At 36.0% G+C, this 24,115-nt stretch overlaps 1 protein-coding gene and 1 pseudogene across 1 annotated transcript; both read left to right on the top strand.

Moving 5' to 3' along the window:
- Window positions 1-348: 348 nt before the first annotated feature.
- On the top strand, window positions 349-1,293 carry LOC103558911 (olfactory receptor 10R2-like). Its single transcript, XM_008532142.2, has one exon. The coding sequence runs from the start codon at window positions 352-354 to the stop codon at window positions 1,291-1,293; it is 942 nt and encodes a 313-aa protein (XP_008530364.2). The 5' UTR covers window positions 349-351.
- A 7,216-nt stretch (window positions 1,294-8,509) lies between these two features.
- Window positions 8,510-22,147, top strand: LOC103558912 (olfactory receptor 10R2-like; annotated as a pseudogene).
- Window positions 22,148-24,115: the final 1,968 nt, after the last annotated feature.

The raw sequence follows: 24,115 nt of genomic DNA, 5'->3' as shown, positions 1-24,115 counted from the left end.
ATGGGATATACAATTAGTAATGAAAAAGAACTGTGTTCTTTAAGGGCAAGTAACACAAAGACAGATCAAGGGATGTTTCCCTAGATGAGCAAATATCTGTACATTTCACGTGGACCTTGTCCTCAAATTCATTGCTAAAATCATGAGCAGAAAAATAGCACTGTGGGTGCATATTAATTTAGGATAATTTTTAGTTAATTTCAATCTTTTTTTCCTCTCCCATGCCTGTCATTCCTCATTCATATCAGACTGGTGCTAGCTACTTTATTAAGAGTAAGTCTCCCTGACTTCTCAGCTCCAATGGCTTCTGGATCTGACCATATTGGCATTATTCTATGGGATCAGCTCTCCATGGCCAATTCCTCCTGTGTTACTGAGTTCCTACTGCTAGGTTTCTCCAGCTTTGGGGAATTGCAGCTTGTCCTCTTTGTGGTCTTTCTCTGCCTCTACTTGATCATCCTGAGTGGAAACATCACCATCATCTCCGTTATCTACTTGGATCACAGCCTCCACACACCCATGTACTTCTTTCTATGTGTCCTCTCTACCTCTGAGATCTTCTACACAATTGTCATCCTGCCCAAGATGCTTATCAATCTGCTTTCTATACTCAGGACACTCTCCTTCATGAGTTGTGCCACCCAGATGTTTTTCTTCCTTGGTTTTGCTGTCACCAATTGCCTGCTCCTGGGAGTGATGGGTTATGATCGTTATGCTGCCATCTGCCAGCCTTTGTACTACCCCATTCTTATGAGCTGGAAGGTATGTGGTCAACTGGCAGCAACTTGTATTGTTAGTGGCTTCCTATTATCTCTAATGGGAACAACTTTGGTGTTTAGCCTCCCCTTCTGTGGCTCCAACAAGATCAACCACTACTTTTGTGATATTTCACCAGTCATCCGTCTTGCCTATGGTGAAACCTACATCAATGAACTGGTTATCTTCATCTTTGGGGTTATTGTGCTTATAGTGCCCTCGATCTTCATCTGCATCTCTTATGGCTTAATTGTCCATACCATCCTTAAGATCCCATCAGCTGAAGGCAAGCAAAAAGCTTTCTCCACCTGTGCCTCTCATCTCGTTGTGGTCATTGTCCATTACGGCTGTGCTTCCTTTGTCTACCTGCGACCCTCGGCCAAATATACATCAGGCAAAGACAGGCTGGTGACAGTGACCTATACCATCATCACCCCACTGTTGAACCCTATGGTATACAGCCTCAGGAACAAAGATGTACAGCTGGCCATTCGGAAAATGATTGGGAAGACTGGGTTTCCTCTTAAGAATTTATAATTCGATCATTTTTCAACAGTACACAGTCATTTGGGCAAAATGTATCACTAATTATTTAAACCATAACAATTTCTAGTCTATTTATCTGTAAAACTGTGTGGCCTTGGATGAGTTGTTTGACCTTGTGGGAACATAATATTCTCTACATAAAGGGGGCATAGTAATATGTTCATCTCAAAGTTGTTGTAAAGATTAAGGGAGATAGTAAAATAAGTCACTAGAGAATAAACCCCCCTCCTTTCTCCAGGTTTATCATTCTCAAAAGGCTCTTAACCATTATCTCTTGCCCTATGTTTGAATGTCTGCCCAAAATGTCACATAGTATTTTTTGTTTAAGATTATGTCCAACCTGAGATGTGGTTCTCAGACCTGAATGTTGCTTAGATCTAGGAGAATGACATAAATGGGGGAAAAGTTAACATACTAGTAATTATAAGAATTGAGCTTGACGTTGGTTAGGTCATCACTTTAACAAAGCTACTATTGTTCTCTGAATCTAAATTTTAAAATACAGAAAACGGGGATAATATAAATTTCCTTTTTTTACTTCACAGGGTTTTTGTTTGTATGTACTAGATAATATGAAAGTATACACAAAATATAATTCTGCATAGAATGTATATCTCTTATTGTATTAATCAAGTCTTTGCAGATTTCTGCAAGGACATTTTATTTCTTTGATTCTCCCAAAATAATATTTCTGGATGCCTTTTCTGACCACTGCTTTGAACTACACGTTATATGACATAGAAGATATGCTACATAAATTAATAAAATATCACAACCATCTAGTCCCACATCATGCTGAAGATGTCCGCATGGCCTTCCACACTGAATTTGTTAAGAAGAGGGAGCTACCCAGTTTCAGTTTATCATCAGACTATAGAATATTAGAGAGAGAATTACTTTGTGGTCATCTCATCCTACCTCTCACCTGTACAGAAATTCCTTCATCAGTAGCTCCAAAGGAAATCAGCCTGCATTGACTGGATATCAATGACTTCACAAAATGTGCATTCCTATGTTTTCAGCTCCCATTATTATTTCCTCTCATTTTAGCTGATATTTCTCGCTGTGATTTTCATACTTTCTGTCTCGTGTCATACTGTAAGTCTAATCTTGGTTCACAGATGTTTGGGACAGTTACAATAATAATCCGAACCTTTCCCATTACTCATGTGACCTGAATTTCAGACGCCTCATCTTTTTGTGTGCAGTCCTCTGGATATGCTGCAGTCTATCAATTTTCTTTCTAAAGCTTAATGAGTAAAACTAAAGTTCACGTTTCATGTGTGACCTCCATTTCCAGGGTAAAATGTAACTGTTTTCTCCCTTGTTAATTTTATTTACATTTTCAAATTGGAGTGTATGAAATCATCAATGACACTCTCCTATTTTTAAATTATTACCTCTGTTCTTATTTTGTCTTCTATCTTTCTGTTTTTGGATTAAGCTCTTTTATATTATTTTCATTCTTACTAGTTAAATAATTAAGGCATTTACAGCACTATGTATCTCTTCAAGTACAGCACTGGCCATCTCCAATTTTGTTCTGCTTTTTTTTTTTACCCTAACAGGTTTGCAATTATCATTTATTTCTCACATTTACTTAAAGAATGAAACATTTATTATTATAAATGTTTCTTTGCTGATATTTAAATGAGTCATCACTTTTTATCATTTTTTGTGTGTTCATGAGTGAATGTGATTGGTGTAAGTTCTATTTTTAGAATTTACTGTGTTTTATTGCTGTTTTTTCCAAATTATTCCTGGAGAAGTATTTTCATTTAGATTAAAATAGCGTGCATATTATTAATGTGAATTTAATTTTGTTATTAAACTATTCTAGTATGCCACATCATTATTTGTTTTCTGTGTAGTGTGACCAGTAATGGTTTCATAGTGATGAATTAAAATACTTCACTGACTTTGTGTTTATTAGGTTTTCATTATTTTTCCTAGCAATATTGACTTATAAATTTTGTTATGGAATATATTTTTTTAATGCTTAATAAGCCTTTCGGGATTTAACATATATATTCTATCCCTAAACCCGCTAAAATGGTAGCAGGGGTATTAAAAACATAAAAACATTCATCGAGAAGGCAAACAGTAGAGGGCAGCACACAAGAGATATTAGAAATATTATAGAGGAAAAAAAGAAAAAAAAATAGTTCTAGGCAGAAGAAAGAAAGATGAAAGTCCACCTGCATAAGGTGGGAAGCCAACCAAAAGCAAATCAATTCACAGCACAGAACTGTATCTGGACATTCTCCTCACAACTGAGCCTCCCAGATGAGAGTGAAAAGAGTAAAATTGGTTTAATGTCTCAATAAGGAACACAGCCTCTGGATTAGTGCTTCTCAGATCATCTACAGTGTAGAACCTGGTTTCTTTTTCCATTCCTCAGAAGCCAATACTTCAGCAAAATACAATAAAAATGAACTATTAAAAAAATGAAGTGAAAAACACCTGAACTCTTCTATTCTCTGTTCCAAAAGAGTGTCCACTGATTGGATGTCTCAGTAGCATCAAATTCTATAAAAGTTGCTTAATACTTACATTCAACTTCTATACCTATCTCATCGCATGTTGATAACAAAGAGCTCGTAGACTAAGAATAGATGGCAGACTCTCATCTGAGTAGCATTGCTTTATATTTCTCCCATGCTAGGGTAAGATTGGAGGCCTTCTTTTATGGCAGTTAAACCAGAGGAGTTCTAGACTAGAGATACCAGGCAGAACTGAGGCAAGTGTGGGGAGCTGCACTTAAAAGAGAGGATTGCATGTGAGTGCTCCTATAGCATGGAGTAGCAGCAATCTGTTTCCCACACTCAGCCCTCCAAAAAGTTGACAGCCAGCCTTAAACAATTCCTTTAGGAAACAGGACGATTTCTTTGTGTGGGAGACGATTATAAGTTAGGAGCTACTTCAGCAAAATGAGTAACATTTCTCTGTCTGACTCTCCTACATAGGAGCCCACCAGTCCACAAGATACACCCATCTACAGAGTTTTCAACAAGCTTTTAAGTGCCATAGTTTGGAATGTATTTGAACATCCAAGACTTTCCAGACATTTGAAGAAGCTTTGAACATGAAACAGAGAGATCAAAACATAAGAGTGAAAAACACTCAGAGGAAATATTAAAAATTCAGAGAATACAAAAGAGTATAATTAATGTCTTCATATAAAATATACTGCATCCGTGAAAGAAGATTATACCACGTTCACTTTTTTAAGGAAACAAAACACACTGATAGAGAAGTGTACAAATCATTATTGGCACATCAATAAATTATCACAGTGAACAAAATTGGTCAGAATACAATTGTCTCTTGGTACGAGTGGGGGATTTGTTCCAGGACCCTCGTGGATGCCAAAATCCTCTGACGTTCAAGTCAGATAGTTGGCTCTCCCTATCCGCAGCTTCCGTATTTGCAGATTCAACCAACGAGGGATCTTCAACAAGCAGTACTGTAGTATGATCTATTTGATCCGCTGTTGGTTGAATCCCAGGACACGGATCCCGCAGATGCCTAAGGCTGAATGTGTTAGAAATACGTCATTACTCACTCCCTCTTCTCCAACAGAAACAACTCTTGTGGGTACTAATATCGTGTGTGAGTATTTACCTGGTTTCAAACTTTATAATGATGGAATTTTAGAGAGTGGGTTCTATAGACTTATTTTTATTCTTTCTCCAGGTTTTTCCTGTCTTCATGTCTGCTTTTTCTGTTATGGCCTTATCCATAATGTTTACTCAGTCTTATGTTCTTCTGAGTTTAGATTTCATTTATGAAATGGGTTTTTTTTTTTCATTTCTAACTGCTTCCTGATGTAGCTCCTCTTTTCAAAACTTCTCTTCCTCTAGTCACTCATAACTGAATTCTTTGAATTCTGATCTTTGCGATTATTTCACATATTTTGTCACCTCTTTAATTTCTTTTCTTTATTTTGAAATATTTAGTTAGAACTTTTATCTATTTTGTGAGCATATCCTCCAGGCTGGGAAGCACAATGTGAGATAGCTGGTCATGTAGGATGTTTGTTAATAAATGCATAGGATTAGCACCTGTGAAATGAGGGGAATGCTTTGGGCAAAGAGAGAAGTTAAGCTGAGTGTAATACTAATGACAGCCTCCACTGGCCCAATGGTGAGCTCTGTGGTAGAATGACCATTCAGAGGTGTTTTGAGTTAGGCCAAGATGGTCAATCAGAGTTTGGGTGTGGGTTGCTACAGGAAAATTTCTTACTTTGGGTGAGGTGTCTATGTTACTGACAAAATGGTTGAAGAGGCAAACAGCTGAAGCCTCTCTGCTCACAGCACTACCATCAGCTGGGGCAATAAGTTCTTGATTTGAAAGAGAATTTGGTTGGTGCATCTTGATTTTCACTACATAGGCAAACAGTTATTCCTATAGGGATGTTGTACTGCTGTGTGCTTTTTAAAAATATATAATAACTTCTTATGGAATCTGAGCATGCTTTTTTTCTGACTTCATGTTGATATGAGGCTAGTTTTCTGGTACTCTTAGAATCACAGGCTGTTCTATCTCAATATTCCTATTTTTATTGCAAAATCATTACCACAATAATGTTAGTTAAAACTTCCATAATCTCACACAATTACGTTTTTGTGTGTATGTGTGGTGAGAACATTTAAGATCTACTCTCTTAGCACCTTTCAAATATGTAATACAGTATTGTTAACTATAGTCACTGTGCTGTACATTAGATTCCCAGAACTTATGCGTCTTATAACTGGAGGTTTGAATCCTCTGACCAACATCTCCCCTTTTCCTCCACCCTCTAGCACCTGGCAACCACCATTCTACTCTGCATGTCTATGACTTCAGCTTTTTTAGATTCCAGATATAAGTGAGATCATACAATATTTGTCTTTCTCTGTCTGGCTTATTTTACTTAGCATAATGCCCTCAAGTTCCATCCATGTTCCAAAAGGCAGGATTTTCTTTTTTATCACTGAATAATATCTATACAAGTATTTCACAGCAGTATGTTCTTTTTATTGCTGTGTAGGATTCCTCTGTATGGATGTGCAAAAATATGTTTACTCATTTATCTTTTGATAGGCATTTGCTTTGTTGCCAATTATTGGCTATGATGAATAAACCTGTCATGAACATATTTTGCAAATGTCTTTTGTGGGCATTTGTTTTCATTCCTGTCTCTTATTTGTCTGGATAGATATATATTTAACTCTTTAAGATGCTACGCCCATATTTTCAAAAGCAGATGTGCCACATAACACCTCCACCCGTTGCTCATATTCTTTCCAACTTTTGGTACTGCTAGGATTATTTTGTTTTTTTAGTATATTAGTCATTCCAGCAGGATAAATAGTAATATCTCATTTAGTTTTATTTTCTGTTAACCTGATATCAAATAACGTAGAGCAATTGTTTTTCATTTTCTTTTTGGTTATCCATGCACGTTTTTTCATAAATTGTTCTAATCTTCTGCCTATTTTAATGACTGTTTTTTAATTATTGAATTCTAATAGTTATTTATAAATACTGGATTAAAGTTGTTTGTAAGATATGTATATATTGTGAATATACTCACCAAGTCTGTAGCTTACATTTCTATTTTCTTAAGGGTGTTTGCCTCTAGAAGATTTATAGCACTAGGTTTTATGTATGATGTGAGGATCATTTGTTTATATTTCATCCCTTAACCAAATATATTGGGACAAAATTTAAAGCAATAAAAGATACCCATTTTAAGTTTATAATCTGATGTGCTTTGACAAATATGTACACCCATATAAACACCACCATGATCAAGATAGGAAACATTTTCGTCACTCTAAAATTTTTCTTCCGACCCCCTCCCTATCAGTCCCTTATACCAACACCAATCTCCAAACAACAATGGTTCTGTCACTAAAGCCTTGTTTGACAATACCAGAGTTTCATGTGAATAGAATCACATGGTATGTACCTTTTGCTTTTTGGCTTCTTTCACTCAGCATATTTTTGAAATTTATCCATGCTGTGTGTGACTTAGTATTTCATTCTTTTGTTCTGTTGTATAAATATAAGACAATTTGTTTATCCAGGCACTTGAGGATGGACATTTAATTTTTTCCCAATTTTTAGCTTTTAGGAATAGAGCCGCACAAACATTTGTGTGCACACATTTACATAACTGTATGGAGATATTTTTTATTCTATTAAGCAGATATCTAGGTGTGAATTTGGTGAGTCATGTAGTAAATATGAAGTTTATAAAGTAAATAAACTTTATAAGAGAGTGCCAAACAATTAGGCAAAGTAGTTTTGCCATCTTATACTCTCAATAGCCATGTTATGAGAGTTATCAGCTGCTTGACATACTCAACAAAACTTTTCAGTCTTAATTTCATCCATCAAGTAGATGCATAATGGTATCCAATTGTGGTTGGAATTTGTGTTTCCTTGATGACTAAAGATACTGAATATCATTTGTGTGTCAATTGGCTACCTCTATATTTTCCTGAGTGCCTTCTCAAATCTTTTATCCATTTCTTAATTGGAATCTCTGCCTTTCCAATTTTTGGATTGGATCATTTGTCTTCTCATTGAATTGTAAGAGTTTTTGTATTTTCTAGGTATTTTTTGTCATGTATGTATCATGCAAATATCTTCACTACGTTGTTGTGGTTTGCTTTTTAATTTCTTATCAATGTCTTTTATAGAGCAGAAGTTTTCTTTAGTTTTGATAAAGTCCAACTTATTGATTGTGACTTTTATAATTTTTGTGTTTTGTGTCATATTTAAGAAGTGTTTGCTAAATCTAAGCTTACTGAGAGTTTATCCAAAGTCATTTTTTAGAAATTTTATAATATCAGCTCTTACAGTCAAGATATGATCCATTTTCATTAATTTTTTATATGATGTGAGAAAAGGGCAAGACTTTTTTTCTATCCAAATGCTGCATTGTTGAAAAGATTATCCTTTCACCATTGAATTGCCTAGGAAGCCTTGTAGAAAATTAATTGACTGCACAAATTTGGACCTATTTCTGGATACCCTATTTTGATCTGTTTGTCTACATTTATACTAATGCCAAACTGTCTTTTTAAACATAGCTTTATAAATGAGTCTTGGAATCAGTGTAATTCCCTCTCGATTTTACTCTTTCCATCCCTGGGGGAAGCCATCTATCAGGAGGTGCTATACCTCAGAACTTGCTGGGAAGCCCCCCTCTGGGATGCTGAAGGAAACCATCCATGGGAAAGGGCCTCAGTATGGAAATTTCATGGAAAATACCTGTAGGGATGGTACTTCTGAAACTGCCTTGGAGGGAGTGCCACTAGATGTTCCACATGCTGCTAGCCTCCTGGCAGAGGAGAGCACACCAGAACCAGGAAGAGAAGCTCCTTCTAACTCTGGTGTGCCTTTAGCATCTTTACTGACAAAGCTTAATATTGTGTCAGCTGGCAAGAGAGAAATATTCCAGTATCACAATCAGTACAATTAAAGGAAGGTTTAGAGCTGAAATAAAATTATATCCCTTACTTTTACAGTATATTGAGAGTTAATATTCAATGACTACACGTGAAATTTAGAAGCTTTGGAATTACAAAATTTCATTTACCTCTACCCTATCCTTTATGCTAAAGTATGTTACATCTCTATAGATTAAGAACCCATAGGAAATATTATAATTTTTGCTTTACTCTTAAGTATTCTAAAGAAATTAAGAAAAGATAATCTTTTATGTTTACTCATATTTATAGTTTTAATTCTCATCATTTCTTCTTGATGACAGATTTTTAAGATCTGTATTTATTCATATTATCCTGAAGGTAAGCATGAGGTTTTGGGAGCATGGATAGATTATTATTACTTACAGCAATAACTGAATAGTTTCCTTATTGACCTAATCCTTCTGGGGTTATGTGATGAGAACCAGATGTCACCCTACACATTTGGGGGTTTCTGCTTCAGAAGAGAAACTCAGAAATTAGGAATCTAGGACCTCATACAGGAGTGGAACAGCTGTTACCCTTCCTTACTGAGAGAGAAAGAGGAACATTTTTCCCCTTGTTAATTGCAGCCCTTCGGAATATAAACAACTGGTTCCATGGTTCTGGTTTTCATCCCCCTTTGAAATGTAAACACATTGGTCTGAGAAGGTAAATCTAACACTGATTGTTTAGCTATATTTTAGGTTTCAAGGCTAACCCTTTAAGCTAGGTTCCAGGTTTCTTTACTCAGAAAGCCCTAGCTATGAGGGAAAATTAAAATATTCACTTTTTAACATCTAACTATTTCAGTTTCTGTCCGGTATAATTTCCTTTAGAACTACTATACAGACCAATACAAAGATATAGAATAAAACAACAACAAAAAAGAAGGATAAGAGATCTCTTCCAGAAGATTCAAGAAATAAAAGGTAATTTAAACCTAAATTAGAAACATTAGTCCATGTTTTATAGACTATAGTAAAGCCTTTGACTCTGTGAATCATGAAAACCTATGGGCTGCTCTGAAAGAAATGGACATGCCTCAGCACTTGGTTGACCTGATGCGTAACTTGTATAGTAGACAAGAAGCCACTGTCAGGACAGAATATGGATGGAGAGAATGGTTTCCTATAGGTGAAGGTGTCAGGTAATGGTGCATTTTATTCCTGTATCTGTTTAATCTGTATGCAGAACATATCAAACAAAAAGCTGGGCTAGACTCTGAGGAAGGAGGAGTAAAAATTGGTGGAAGAAATATCAATAAGATAAAAGACACAGATGACACCATCTTACTGGCAGAAAGCAGCAGTGACTTGAAATGACTTCTGACAAAACTGAAAGAAGAAAGTGCCAAAGCAGGACTGCATTTGAACCTTAAGAAGACAAAAATCATGACTACAGAAGAACTACATAGCTTTAATGTAGACAATGAAAATATTGAAATTGTTAAAGATTTTGTTTATCTTGGTTCTGTTGTCAATTTAAATGTAGACTGCAGTCAAGAAATCAAGAGAAGACTCAGACTTGGAAAGGCAGTAGTAAAAGAAAGATCATCAAGTATAAGGAAGTGTGATTAGAGACTAAGGCCGAGATAACTGACACCTCTGTATTCCCAATTACTATGTATGAGTGTGAAAGATGGACAGTGAAGAAGACTGACAGGAATGAAATGGATTAATTTGAAATCTGATGTTGCAGTAGAGCTCTCTGGATACCCTGGACTTCCAGAAAGATGAGCAAGTGGGTCCCAGAGCAAATTAAGTCTGAACTATCACTGGAGGCAAAAATGATAAAACTGAGGCTGTCTTATTTTGGGCACATCATGAGAAGGCAGGGTTCTTTGGAAAAGATAATAATGCTGGGAAAAGTAAAAATAGAAAAGTAGAAAAAGGAGGAAGACTAAATATGAGATGGATTGACTCCATAAAGGAAGCCATAGGCATAAGTTTACAGAAGTTTAGTAGGGCTGTTGAGGACAAGACATTGTAGACATTACTTCTTCACAGGGTTGCCAGGAGTTACAGCTGACTGGACTCTATTAACAGTAATAATTTCCCTTTACCTTTAAAAACTTCCTTTGTATTTCAGGTAGTGTAATTCAACTGGTGATAAATTCTCTTAGTTTTCTATTATATAAACACGTCTTTATTTTACCTTCAACTTTGAAAAATATTTTCAGTGAAAATATAATCCTGAATTGGTAGTTTTATTATTATTTTTTTTCCCTTTCATCCTTCATGTTTAGGATTGTGTTCCAGTTTTCTGGCCCCCATACTTTCTGGTGAGGAGTTGACAGTGATTTTACTCTTTGTATGACACTTTTTGTTTGTTTTCAGGATGTTCTTTATATGTTTTATTTTTAGCAGTTTGACTCTGTTGTGCTTAGGCATGGTTTTCTTCATATGTATCTTTCTTGAGATTTATTGGGATTCTTGAATCTATAAATTCTGTCTTTAAGAAAATTTGTGAAATTTTTGGCCATTATTTTCAAATATTTTTTCTACCTTATTCTCTAGATAATTTCTTTCTAGAACCCCAATTACACATGTGTTAGACCATTTATATAGTTCCCAAGGTGTTTGAGGTTCTGTTTTTTTTTTTAATTGTTTTTCCATCTTCTTCACATTGGATTATTTCTATTAATCTATCTTCTCATTAACTATTTCTTTCCTCTGTTATATCCATTCTAGTGCTAATCTCATCCATTAAAGTTTATTTCAGATAATATATTTTTTAGTTCTAGCTTTTATCTATTGTTTCTTTTTTAGTAGTTTCTATTTCTTTTCTAATATTTCTTATATACTTATCTATTGTAAGCACATTTTCCTTTACATCATAGGACATAGTTATCATAGCTGTTTTAAAACCTTGGTCTACTAATTTCAGCGTTGAATTATATCTCACTAAATCTACATTGACTATCTTCTTTCTTGTGAATGGCCATCTTTTCCTTGTTCTTTTTATGGTAAATAATTTTGGATTTAAACTACAATCTGGTGAATATTATGTTGTGGAGACTGTGTTCTATTAATTTGAAAATTGTTGGTCTTTTTAGTTTTAGAAAGCAAGTAACTTGGTTGTAATAAAATTTAAAATTTGTTCTCTTGCATGGTAGTTCAAATCTCTGTTTAATTATTTTGTACTTCTGGGTTTTTTTGAGTCTTTCCCACATATATGTGCTTCAGAGGTCAGCCAGAAATTTGGATAGAATGTGTACATGGAATTTGAAGCTCTCTCTCTCTCTAGTTTTCTCATTTCCAGGATTCTTTTCTTACCTTCCAGCAGTTCTGGTTACCCCAAACTCTATCCTCTGATTTTTCATGCAAGAAATTCTGTTGGTTTTCTTTTTGAGTGTTTTGGTTTTCTTTTCCAACAGAGTGCTGACTGTGGCTTTCATTTAAACAAAAAGCTGTATCAAAGAGAAACTCATTTTGTGTACTCACCTTCTTTCAAATGTTGACTACATTCTAGATCTGCCTAGTTTTAGCCTATCTCCAGTACCTTCAGATAATTGTCCTTTGTGTTTTTTTTCCAGAGTTTGTAGTAGTTATCTTCAGGAGAGTTGATCCTCTAGGGACTTACTCAATGAGACTAGAAGCAGAATTCCCGCTATCCTTCTCTTTTATGAAATGTTTAACTCCATAATTTTAATAAAATATTTTATGCAATTAATTTTTTCCCAGTTACTACTTAATCATTGATTCAGTTGGAAATTAATGCAGGACATATAAAATTATGTAAGTTTTTTAAGAAGAAAGTTTAATTCGAGAAATTATGTGCCTACAAATTATTGGAAAGTTTGAAAGAGTCAAGAGTCTGGAATTATTGAACTAGAATATGTAACAATAGCTGAAAACCATAGATTAACGAAACACTGCTGTTGCTGTTGCTAGAGTCACCATTTTTCTCACTTTCTCTCAATACTCACAAAACTTAGGAGCAGAAATTGAATCTAATTCCTACAACATACTCTCAACAGTCAGATTCTTATTATTTTGCTTATCTGGATAAGCAAGAATTGCCTTCAATTTTTACCACTGTGAGGAAAACCAAGCAGAGGATGAAACTGAAATAGAAAAGAAAGGGGAGCTAAGAAAACAGATAAATTGAGCATCTGATGATATCATAGTCACTGAATCACAGTTTTCCTGCAACTCAGCATTTAGTGTTCTGATGTATGTTCAGATATAGGAGTGATGGATTCCTTTTCCTTTTTATGTACTGAATCCAATGTAACTTGAGGTTTTTTTCCACTTTTTACAGTACAATAAGCCATAATATATCCAGGAACCATTTCAAGTGTTTCAGTTGAGGGACAAACCCTACCTTCTCCATCCCTTGCCGTAGAGTTGAGTAAAAAGGCTTGTGAAATCAACCACACATTGCTCCAACTTATATTCTGCCTAGAAAGAATCTTGATTCAATTCTATATATAGATATGTGAGACTGGGGATCTCTCAGCCCTTTGAATTGCATTGTTAAGAATGGAAGCATAGGGGCTGGCCTGGTGGTGCAGCGGTTAAGTTAGCACATTCTGCTTTGGCAGCCCAGGGTTCACTGGTTCGGATCCCAGGTGTGGATATGGCACTGCTTGGCAAGCCATGATGTGGTAGGCCTCCCACATATAAAGTAGAAGAAGATGGGCACGAATGTTAGCTCAGGGCCAGTCTTCCTCAATAAAAAGAGGAAGATTGGCAGCAGATGTTAGCTCAGGGCTGATCTTCCTCAAAAAAAAAAAAAAAAAAAGAATGGAAGCATAAAACTTTCATCTCCATTTTGCCTGTTATTTGGATAAAATCAGCTTATAGAAAAAGAAATCTAGCACGAAGAGTGAAGCAAAGTGAAGTGAAAGAGAGAAAGAAAAAAATTTATTCATTCATTCAACAAATATTTATTGAATGTCTATTGTGTGTCAGGCAATATCTTAGAGATAGGGCTAAAATATTTAACAAACAGGAAAAAACTCTACATAGAGATGGAATATAGAGATGTATAAAGAAAAAATAATCATAAATGCACATAAAATTGTGATAAATGTTAAAGAGAAAAGGTAAATTATAGATGAGTACATTTTTCAGAGGGTGACCTCTGAGTCAAGACTCAGCATAATGATGTAATATAAGTGCATGAATTGAACCATATCTGATTATATTTGGCTTGGACTTCCTAGTTATTTAAGCTAATAGATTCTCTTTCCTTATGCTAGATTGTATTGTGTTTCTTTCACTTGAAAACCAAAAGTACTGAGTGACATATTACAGTCTTGTTTTTATAATTTAGTTCTTCCAATCTCTTCCTTGTTGCTTTCCATTTCCATTTCTATCTATCATTTATGTGCAGAGTACGTTTTGTGTATTGTTCTGGGTTCTCCAAAGAAACAGAAACAAAAGACTATATATATATATATACAGCCTATTTATATATATATATATATAGTCTATTTTATGTATATATAATAGTCTATTTTATGTATATAAATAGAAATATATTATAAATATATATATTTAGACTAAATATATATTTACTATATAAATATATATTATTTTTATAAATATAAATATATACTAAATATATACATATATATTATATAAGAAATTGGCTCACGTGATTATGGAGGCTGAGAAGTCCCATGATCTTCAGTTGGTAAGCTGGAGAACCAGGAGAGCCAATAATTCTAGTACATACCCAAAGATCTGATAACCAGGAGAGTTGATAGTCTAAGTTCCAGTCTACTTCCGAATTCTAATGCAGGAGAAGACTAATGTTCCAGCTCAAAGAAAGTCAGGCAGAGAGAAACTTCTCTCACTCAGCCTTTTTGTTCTATTCAGATTTTCAACAGATTGGATGAGGCCCACTACATTGGGGAGGGCATTCCAGTTTTTTCAGTCTGTTGATTCAAATGTTAATCTCATCTAGAAACACCCTCATAGACACCTCCAGAATAACAAATAACCAAATATCTGGACACCCCATGGCTCAGTCAAATTTACACATAAAATTAACCATCATATTTTGTTACTTTTTATATTATACAGTAATTTTGAAGTTTAAGTGTCCTAAAACAGTTGCTTTCATTATATCAAATACATAAATTTCTTTTTCAAATTCGAAATGTGTTCTAATGTTATGTATTAGAAATTTTTTGTTTAAATTTTTCTTCTTTGAGGTCCTGTATTTTTAAAAGATTTTTAACTCTACCTTTGAAATATATCATTTTCTTTTTCTTCACCTAATGTCATTTTTTCTTCAATACAGTGAAACATATTTTCTTCTCTTCCTCACTCTTTGGGGTAGAGAAAGGAGCAATGGAAATGAAAATTCTTGAGAGCCTTAATCTCATAGAATCCTAAAGAATGTAAATATAGAAGTTAGAATTGATTTACCACAGCAATTCCTGGAAAATATAACTGAAATCTATGCTTCATATAGTTCATATGGCAGACTTGGGAGTGGTGCCTGATTACACTGGGAAAAAAACAAGAAAACCACTTTTAGAGTAGTGTGGACCTGGATGTTTGAGATGAAGTGAATAAGGGTAGTACTTATAGACACTTATAGACAAAATGTTTCTGGGGAAAAAGAGTCTCAATTTCAGTCTAGTTTCATATTTTTCTGTGAATATGGAATTTAAAAAATATCTAGAGGTATTTTTTGTTTTCATGCTTGAACCATATTGAAATATTTGAAATGAAATATGTTTCATACTAAGATTATTGAAAACTTGAGTTTAAAATCTAACAAAGAAGAATGACTATATTTAACTTCCTGGACAAGTGTCTTCAGGTGCATGAGAATGAGAAGAGGAGCAGCTCCTAAGTTCACAACAATTGTGTCAAGAAGTAATTCTAAAAATGTAACTAACTGCAGTATTTTTCAGATTTATTCCTGCTCCAAAACTTCAGAGGTCTTTGAACAGCTTTCTTTAAAGAGTTACACAGAACCAAGCTGGAGGACTTGGCCAGCACCCTGTGGAGAAATGTTAATTCAGAAAGATGTACTGAACAGCCCAGATGTCCAAGAAACCCAAGAATTCAGCAGTTCTTAGGAGGGACAGATGCTCACATTTGAAAATTGCTGGAAGAAGCAGTAGCTGCTGTGAGATCTCTGTCTTTAGCCTCTGAAAATGTTGTAACTGGAAGGAAAAATATTCTGAGTCAGAAAGCATCTCCTTTGGGAGTTTCTGCTGCCCTGAGGGAAATTGCTGGGGACTGCCACCCGGAACATCTCTGCTGGGAGTCACTGACAGGATCTGCAGCAAGTAGAGTGGGTGGGAGAATACTTTGTTGTTAAGTGCCTGCAGTCCTCTCTGTGATCCCCTTGTGAGTCACTCATGACTCATGAGGGAGAGTAGAGAGGGTGGATTTTTCGGTATTATTTCACACGAGGAAGAATATCAATTTCCAGGAAACTTTAAGGTCTAGAAACTGTGTTGGCTGAGTCTAGCAATAGAGAGCTTGATTTTTAACCTCATTTCGAATACAGGAGAGGAAAACAGTGGCACACAAATTTGGAACAGTCACTTAATCATTTTCTCTACAACCCGAAAGCCCCTCTCATCCGTCTTGGGTCAGACTATGAGAGAACTCAGGGCAGAATGAGGGTAATGGAGGGACTAGCTGAGCACTCTAAGATGTTATCCATAGAGTTTTAATCCTGTTCCCTACCCTTGAGGCAGACACTTGATTGGAGATCTTTCCATCTCTAAGAAGCTAGGCAAAAGCAGATTATCACCTCTGTAACCTGCAGCTAAACACTCCACAACTTCCTTCAGTCCTCAAATCTGCTCTTTGCTGGTGTTCTTCGAGGTCTTAGTTTTGCCAGATAAGACATCACTCTTTTCCTCATCCCCCACACTGTGCTTCTATGACCCTCTCCTGGGTGCAGAAACTGAATTTATGATGTTTAGATGAACATAGCCTAAAAGGGAGAATGCTGTTTCTTCTTTTGCAATAATAAAACGAGGCTTTATTTGCCCTGGTGAAGCCCAAGGAAGAAAAGGGCTTCTCCTTCACATAAAAGACCTCAAAAAAAAAAAAAAAAAAAAAAAAAAGACAGCGCTTCTTCACCTTCTGTAGCATGGGTTTTCCACATTCACTTCTCTTTGCTTAATTTGCAACAGCCTTCGGCTCCTAATGAGCTATCAGGCAACCTGGGAGTAATTGCCAATTAATTGTCATTGTTAGTTTTTTCCTGTTCTCTTTTTATCCTATTGGACCTGTGAGATTTGTGGTACCTTGTATTTTCTGCATCCTTTTTACTCGTTGAAAGGATTGGAACTATGCCAAAAGTAATGTTGCAATAATGGCTCCCTGGAGGTTTGGAAAGTATAAATATATATTAGCATGTTGGTGCCACAACTAATGAGACAAAAGTTCTTTGATGGTGCTTTGGGGGATACGTCTCAGAATTCTCAGCAGAGGAAGTGCAATACACGGTTTTGGGCATTGAGATGTCAGTACTAGAAAGGAAGAGAATAAAGCCATTTCAGAATAGAAATGATTATAGTAGTACTAATTTTTGAGTCTTATTTGATTAAAAGATTTCTGGGTTTCGCTGGATTCTAATAGCTATGTGCTAGGGAACGTAGAGAAATGGCCCCTGTTGGGTTATTTTCTGTGGGAAATTGAGTGAAGATATTGTTTGGGTTCCTGGTAGAGAAGTGCCAGTCACCAATGATAATTTTAGAAATGTTCTAATTATCCCATGAGCTTTAGTCTGTCTATTTAGTTAGTGATGGTCAAAGAAGAGCATGTGAGCAGAGCAAGGCACAAATATATATGGTAGCTTGAAAAAATGGAAGACGATATAGGGCTTTGGGGAGATAAAATAAAATAGGGCATCGCCAACTGAGCTTAATAGGCACAGGGATGGCTTCAAACAAATGCCATAAAATATAACCTTGGACACCACAGAATTTACTCCCTTTCTGTCAACCACCTCGGAAAGACTGACTCCTGGATCTTCCTGGATCTCTGAAACACTAACTCTTTCAGAAATCCTCCTTGGATAATTGAAAAAGAAAGGGCAGATACTTATAACTTCCTGTCATGAATGACCTTTCAACATTTAGTTCATTCAACTTTCGTTCTTGAATCTCACATGAAACTATTCTCTGGTGACAATGGTATATTAGAAAAGCCTAATAAGTAATGAGAGAGTTAAAAAAAGTGAGTATATAACTGAGATGTCTTTCTCTACAGACCTCTTGCTGGTAGTCTTTAGATTTCACTACCCTAACATTCTGTGGACAAATAATCTACTGCATAAGCCTCAGAGATGGGAGCTGAGGAGGTAAATAAATTACATTCCTCAGGGAAGAGCCTGGTGGTTTTTGTTTTGTTAGCCATCAATTGATGCAAAAGTACTGTGAAGAGCCAGAGTAATAAAGTTAGCAACAGACAGTAATGCTAGGGGCACTCAGGAGGACTGGGGTCTGGTTTATGTTCTAAAACTTCTTGGCTGTGTGATAGATTAATACGTGTTTAATACAATTATAACTATGCAGAGTGATCTGGCAGGTTGTGGGCTGAATCTCTGTTCTCACATATCTCCTTCCAAGGCTTAAAATTCCACCATCCCTTTCATGAGCTTAAATAATACCTTTAAAGATGCAATTTAAAAAAATCAAATATTTAATCATCAATTCATTAAACAATGTCTTAAAGCAGCAATTTTTTAATACATTATGGGGAATACAGAACTACCACCAAGGCATTTACATTCTTGTATATGAGAAAGTAGAGGCTGCTATCTTCCGTGATACATTCCTGTATGCAATAGAAAGTTGCTAAACAATTTAAGAGGACGGTAAGTTCCTATCACTTTTATCATTGGAGACCAGGGTAGTCAGAAGATACAGCGTCCATTTGAGTGATCAAGAATGGATGGAAAATGGATAAAGATTTTCCAGGTGAAGGGGAAACGTTGAGCAAAAACACAGAGGTAGGACGCTTCAGGATGAGGAAAGATGGTCTTGGTGTGGAAAAACTACCTTTTTTTATTTGTGCATTTGGGGTGAGGTGAGAGGAATTGGTGAAAAAGGCAAGGTGATTTAGCATCATTTCTGCTAAGAATGGTACTTTGCTTACTTAACCTAAGAAAATTATGCAATATAGACAATAAACATTTATTAGGTGTGAATATTTATTAATTTAATTCATCAATAAATTAACACATTAATGAATGAATATATTAGTGGAAATGATGACTTGTCTACTCAGAGAACTTGTCAAATCTACCCACTAGCCTCTTGTCTGTATCCTCCACTAGATGGAAAAATGAAACTGATACTTCTGTTTCAAGCCCTGTTTTGAAAGTGAAAGAATCCAAAGAGAAAATGCTCAGAGATGGTATGCATGTGAGAATTATACCTCAAACCTGTAGGATCAGCAGTCGGTTGGTCTCTTGAATCGAGCTCCTTTAGCTAAAGAATTTTCATTTTTAGTCTGCTTTTGTGCTTTTATTTTCTTCAATTATTTGATTGGTTTTGATGTTTCTTTTTCTTTTTTCATTTGTTTATTTTTGGATGTACATCATAATATATTTCAAATTTTGTGTAGATTACATCATGTTCACCACCCGAAAACTAATTATAGTCCATCCCCTCACATGTGAGCTTAATCACCCCTTTTGCCCTGCCTCCTCCCCCTTCCCCTATGGTAACCACCAATCCAGTCTCCAATGCTATATGCTTGTTTGTCGTTGTTTTTATCTTCTACTTATGAGTGAGATCATACGGTATTTGACTTTCTCCCTCTGACTTATTTCACTCAGCATAATACCCTCAAGGTCCATCCGTATTGTCACATATGGCCGGATTTCGTCATTTCCTATGGTTGAGTAGTAGTCCATCATGTATAAATACCACATCTTCTTTATCCATTCGTCCCTTGATGGGCACCTACTTTGCTTCCAAGTCTTGGCTATTGTGTATAATGCTGCAATGAACATAGGGGTGCATGTATCTTTATGCATTCATGTTTTCATGTTCTCTGGATAAATACCCAGCAGTGAAATAGCTGGATCATGTGGTAGATCTATCCTTAATTTTCTGAGGATACTCCATACTGCTTTCCGTAGTGGTGGCACCAGTTTGCACTCCCACCAGCAGTGAACAAGGGTTCTTTTCTCTCCACATCCTCTCCAACACTTGTTGTTTACTGTCTTGTTAATTATAGCCATTCTGACCAGAGTGAGGTGATACCTCATTGTAGTTTTGATTTGCATTTCCCTGATAGCTAATGATGTTGAGCATCTTTTCATATGCCTGTTGGCCATCCATATATCTTCTTTGGAGAAAGCTCTGTTCAGATCTTTTGCCCATTTTCTAATTGGATTGTTGGTTTCTTTGTTATTGAGCTGTATTAGTTCTTTGTATATTTTGGATATTAACCCCTTATCTGATACATGGTTTGCAAATATCTTCTTCCAATTGTTAGGTTGTCTTTTCGTTTTGTTGACGGTTTCCTTTGCTGTGCAGAAGCTTTTTAGTTTGATGTAGTCCCATTTGTTCATTTTTCTTTTATTTCCCTTGCCCGGTCAGACATGGGACTTGAAAATATGCTGCTCAGACCGAGGTCAAAGAGCGTACTGCCTATGTTTTCTTCTAGAAGTTTGATGGTTTCGGGTCTTACATTCAAGTCTTTGAGAGCCCAGAAGTAAATCCACACATTTATGGACAGCTAATATTCGACAAGGGAGCCAAGAGCATATGATGGAGAAAGGAGAGTCTCTTCAATAAATGGTGTTGGGAAAACTGGACAGCCACATGCAAGACAATGAAAGTAGACCATTCCCTTACACCATGCACAAAAATCAACTCAAAATGGATTAAAGACTTGAATGTAAGACCCAAAACCATGATGTTTCTTTGATTACTTTATTAAATTCAAACTTGATTTTAGTTGAATTAATGGGAAAAGAATTTTCCCATCCTTTAGCAAGGAGAAATTGGAGGAGCTGAAACTCCTCAAGGTCAGGTGTGTCCAAAGCAATGGTGAGTTCTGTTGGAAATCTAGGGAAAATGTGAAGAGAGGTAATGGCTCATATTGAATAAAGTTCTGATGGGTGGGTTTATTTCTTTACAAAGTTTGAAACTACAATTACAGCAGAATTCTAAATCAGGTCTATCTTCTTGGCAGAATGGTAGTGAGTTAGTAAGATCAATGACCAGCCTGATTGTGAGAACTTTATATTTCTCTAGAGCTTCTTAAATGCACTAAAGTCCCTTCCAACTCCCTTCTAACAAATGGGTCAAATAGGTAGTGTGTTTAGGGGAGAGGATGGACTAAAGTCATCCTAGCATTAGTTCAAAGGATGAACTACTAGCACTAGTCTTTCCCCCTTTTCCTATTTATTGTTCTTCAATCCATAGTGTAACTAACTATCTGCATCTTTCAGGGTAAACAGTCTCTTCCTTCATTCCTGTTTTCTGTAGGTCAATCTCCAGGACCAAGTCAACCAAACTAATTTCTCCTCTGTCACAGAGTTCCTGTTGCTGGGATTCTCCAACCTTGGAGAAATCCAGCTCATCCTCTTTGCTGTTTTTCTATGGTGGGAGCATCACCATTGTCACTGTCGTCTGCATAACTATGTACTTCTACATACGTATGTACTTCTTCTTAGGGATCCTCTCCATCTCTGAGACATGCTACACCTTTGTCATCCTGCCCAAGATGCTCATAAATCTTTTGTCTCTGCTCAGAACAATCTCATTTATTAACTATGCCACTCAAATGTTTTTCTCCTTGTATTTTCCTGTCATTAATTTCATGCTGCTGGGGGTCATGGGTTACTACTGCTATGCTGCCAGCTGTCATCTACTTTGGTACCCTATCCTTATGAGCTGGCAGGTATGTGGACAGCTGGCAGCCACTTGTGCTGTGATTGTTTTTTGTTCTCACTGATAGGGTCCCTCTTAGTCTTTGAACTCCTTTCTGTGGGCCCAACAAGATCAACCTCTTCTTCTGTGACATCACACCAGTTATCCGGCTTATCTGTACTGATACCTACATCAATGAACTAGTCATCTTCATTGGTGGAGTTCCAGCACTCATGGGTCCCCTGACTTTCATTTGCATCTTTTATGGCTTCATTGTTCATACTATCCTGAGGATCGCATCAGCTGAAGGCAAGTGGAAAGCCTTCTCCACTTGTGCCCCCCATCTCACTGTAGTCATTGTCCACTATGGCTGTGCCTCCTTAGTCTACCTGTGACCATCAACCTAGTACTCATCCAGCAAGGATAGGCTTTGACAGTGATATACACAGTTGTTACTCCATTGTTGAACCCCGTGGTGTATAGCTTCAGACACAAGGATATCCAGGTGGCCATTCAGAAAGTGATTGGCAGAGGAGGGTTTTATCCTAAAGATCTATAATGGGAATATTTCACATCTATGAAAACATCCTTTCTGAGGACATAGCAATAATCACAAGGTTGATGATACTATTGTCTTTCATTTATATACCACTTTGTAGCCTTATAGTGCAAGCTTCTTTGTGATATTATTTTGATATGTTTTGTGGAGTGCAGTCTTAGACTTGTGTTAATTGTTAAACAGATACAACTCTCAAATACTCCTAACTTGCAGAAGTATTTTTGACTTTTTATAATACTTAATTAAGAATTATTTTATTCTCTTCCAGAAAGGAGAAGTAACATATTATGAATGGTAATTCAGTATAGGAGGTTTAGCCATCACAACTTCTCAATGGTTTAGGAAAATCTTAGTAGAGCCCTTCATGGAGGAAGTGGAATAAATCTAATTGAAAAGTATTAATATAATCATGAGCTATTAATGTTGGGAAGGACCCAAGGCTATCACTTCCAATTGTTCTGCCATTGAAGGATTCTTACCTGCAGTATTCCAGCCTCTAAAGTTGACTGCTAAATGGAAGTCATACCACTGTAAAATATCTCTTAGTGTTATAAAGTTCTACCTTCATAAATCTTCCTCCTTTTGGTCCTAGTTATTATCTCTGGAGATACATATCTTGTATTTAATATTTAATTTACACAGCAGTGATTCAAATATTTGAAGGTGGATAATATATTTCCCTTAAATACCTTTAACCTAACTGATGACTCCTTTGATCTTCATGATATATCAGAGTTCACAGACCCCTCAAAATCCTGGTCATCTTTCTCTGGATTATTCTCAAGATATTTTCCATTGTGTTAACAGCATTCTTCAAAAGAGTCACCAGGAAATGGGTGCAACACTCCAGGTGACTTAGGAAAATTATCATCCTTGTTCTGGAAGTCAATTCTCTGTTAACACAGCCTAAGTTTCTTCCCTAACATTTCCCTGTCAGCTCATCCCTGACCCTTTATGTCTTTTAGACCAAAGGATTTTATATTATATACCCACAGTCCTATCATTATGAAGCCTATTTTGACTAGTTTAGTTTAGTTGTATTGCTGTTTAAGGCAATCTCATAGTTGGTATTTGTTTCCTTAAATCTCTACCTTTGACTTTAGGCCAGAATAGCAGCTTTCTTTGTACCTCATTTATAGTATCCAGCCCACTGATCATTTCTCTTATGACCCCATTCTGTTTCATCTTTTAGGCTCAAGTGGTAACGTATTTGTATTGTATGAAAACACAATTCACAGTGGCTGCATGAATTCCAATACTTATTTATGCTCAATGGCAAAGAGTACTACGATTAAACAGAAATGCCCGCCAAGGGCCTGTTGTGTGAGTGATGCCAATTTGGTCAGAAGTTTTCCATCTTTGTCTTAGATTCTCTACAAAATAAAATCACTTTGTCAATCTCCAGAAGTCCCATTTTAGAAATTCTCACACTTGATTTCAGCTTCATTGCATCATAGGAATCATAGAATATATGCTCTTCTCCAACATCTGTGAGTTCTAAAATTAATAACCCATCCCTTCACAAAGTGCATTCATGGAAAGAATGTTAGATAGGTGTGTAAAGTAGAACAGATTAATTTGTGATGCCATAGGAATTCTTTGACTGCAATAGGACTTAGACAATTTTACGGTAATCGGAAGGATGGAAGCAGGAGTCTGTGGGAAAATTGGACATGACTTTAATGCTTATGTTCTATGTTCCACTGTTCAAGACTTCTCTTTTTTCTTCATTTTAACAAAGACCCAGTATGATGAAATTAAGTGAACAGGAAAAGATACAGAGGGTGATATTTCCCAGATCCAAGGATCTTCTGAAGATAGTCTGTTCCCTACAACAGCCATCTCCTCATCTCTCACCTATCAACTGTTTTTCCTGATTCTACAGTCAGAAATTCAAATCTTCTCACCTGATTGCTACTCTCAGAGTTTCATTAAAGACATTTGTCCTTTTAAAATGTTAATTTATGT

Source organism: Equus przewalskii, unplaced genomic scaffold, assembly GCF_037783145.1.
Source record: "Equus przewalskii isolate Varuska unplaced genomic scaffold, EquPr2 ChrUn-6, whole genome shotgun sequence".
In the NCBI taxonomy this organism is placed as follows: Eukaryota; Metazoa; Chordata; class Mammalia; order Perissodactyla; family Equidae; genus Equus; species Equus przewalskii.
This window is presented reverse-complemented; position numbering and strand designations above follow the sequence as displayed.

Bases quoted from the DNA above. Each gene is read 5' to 3' on its own strand.
- LOC103558911 (XM_008532142.2), top strand. From the start codon at position 352: ATGGCCAATTCCTCCTGTGTTACTGAGTTCCTACTGCTAGGTTTCTCC.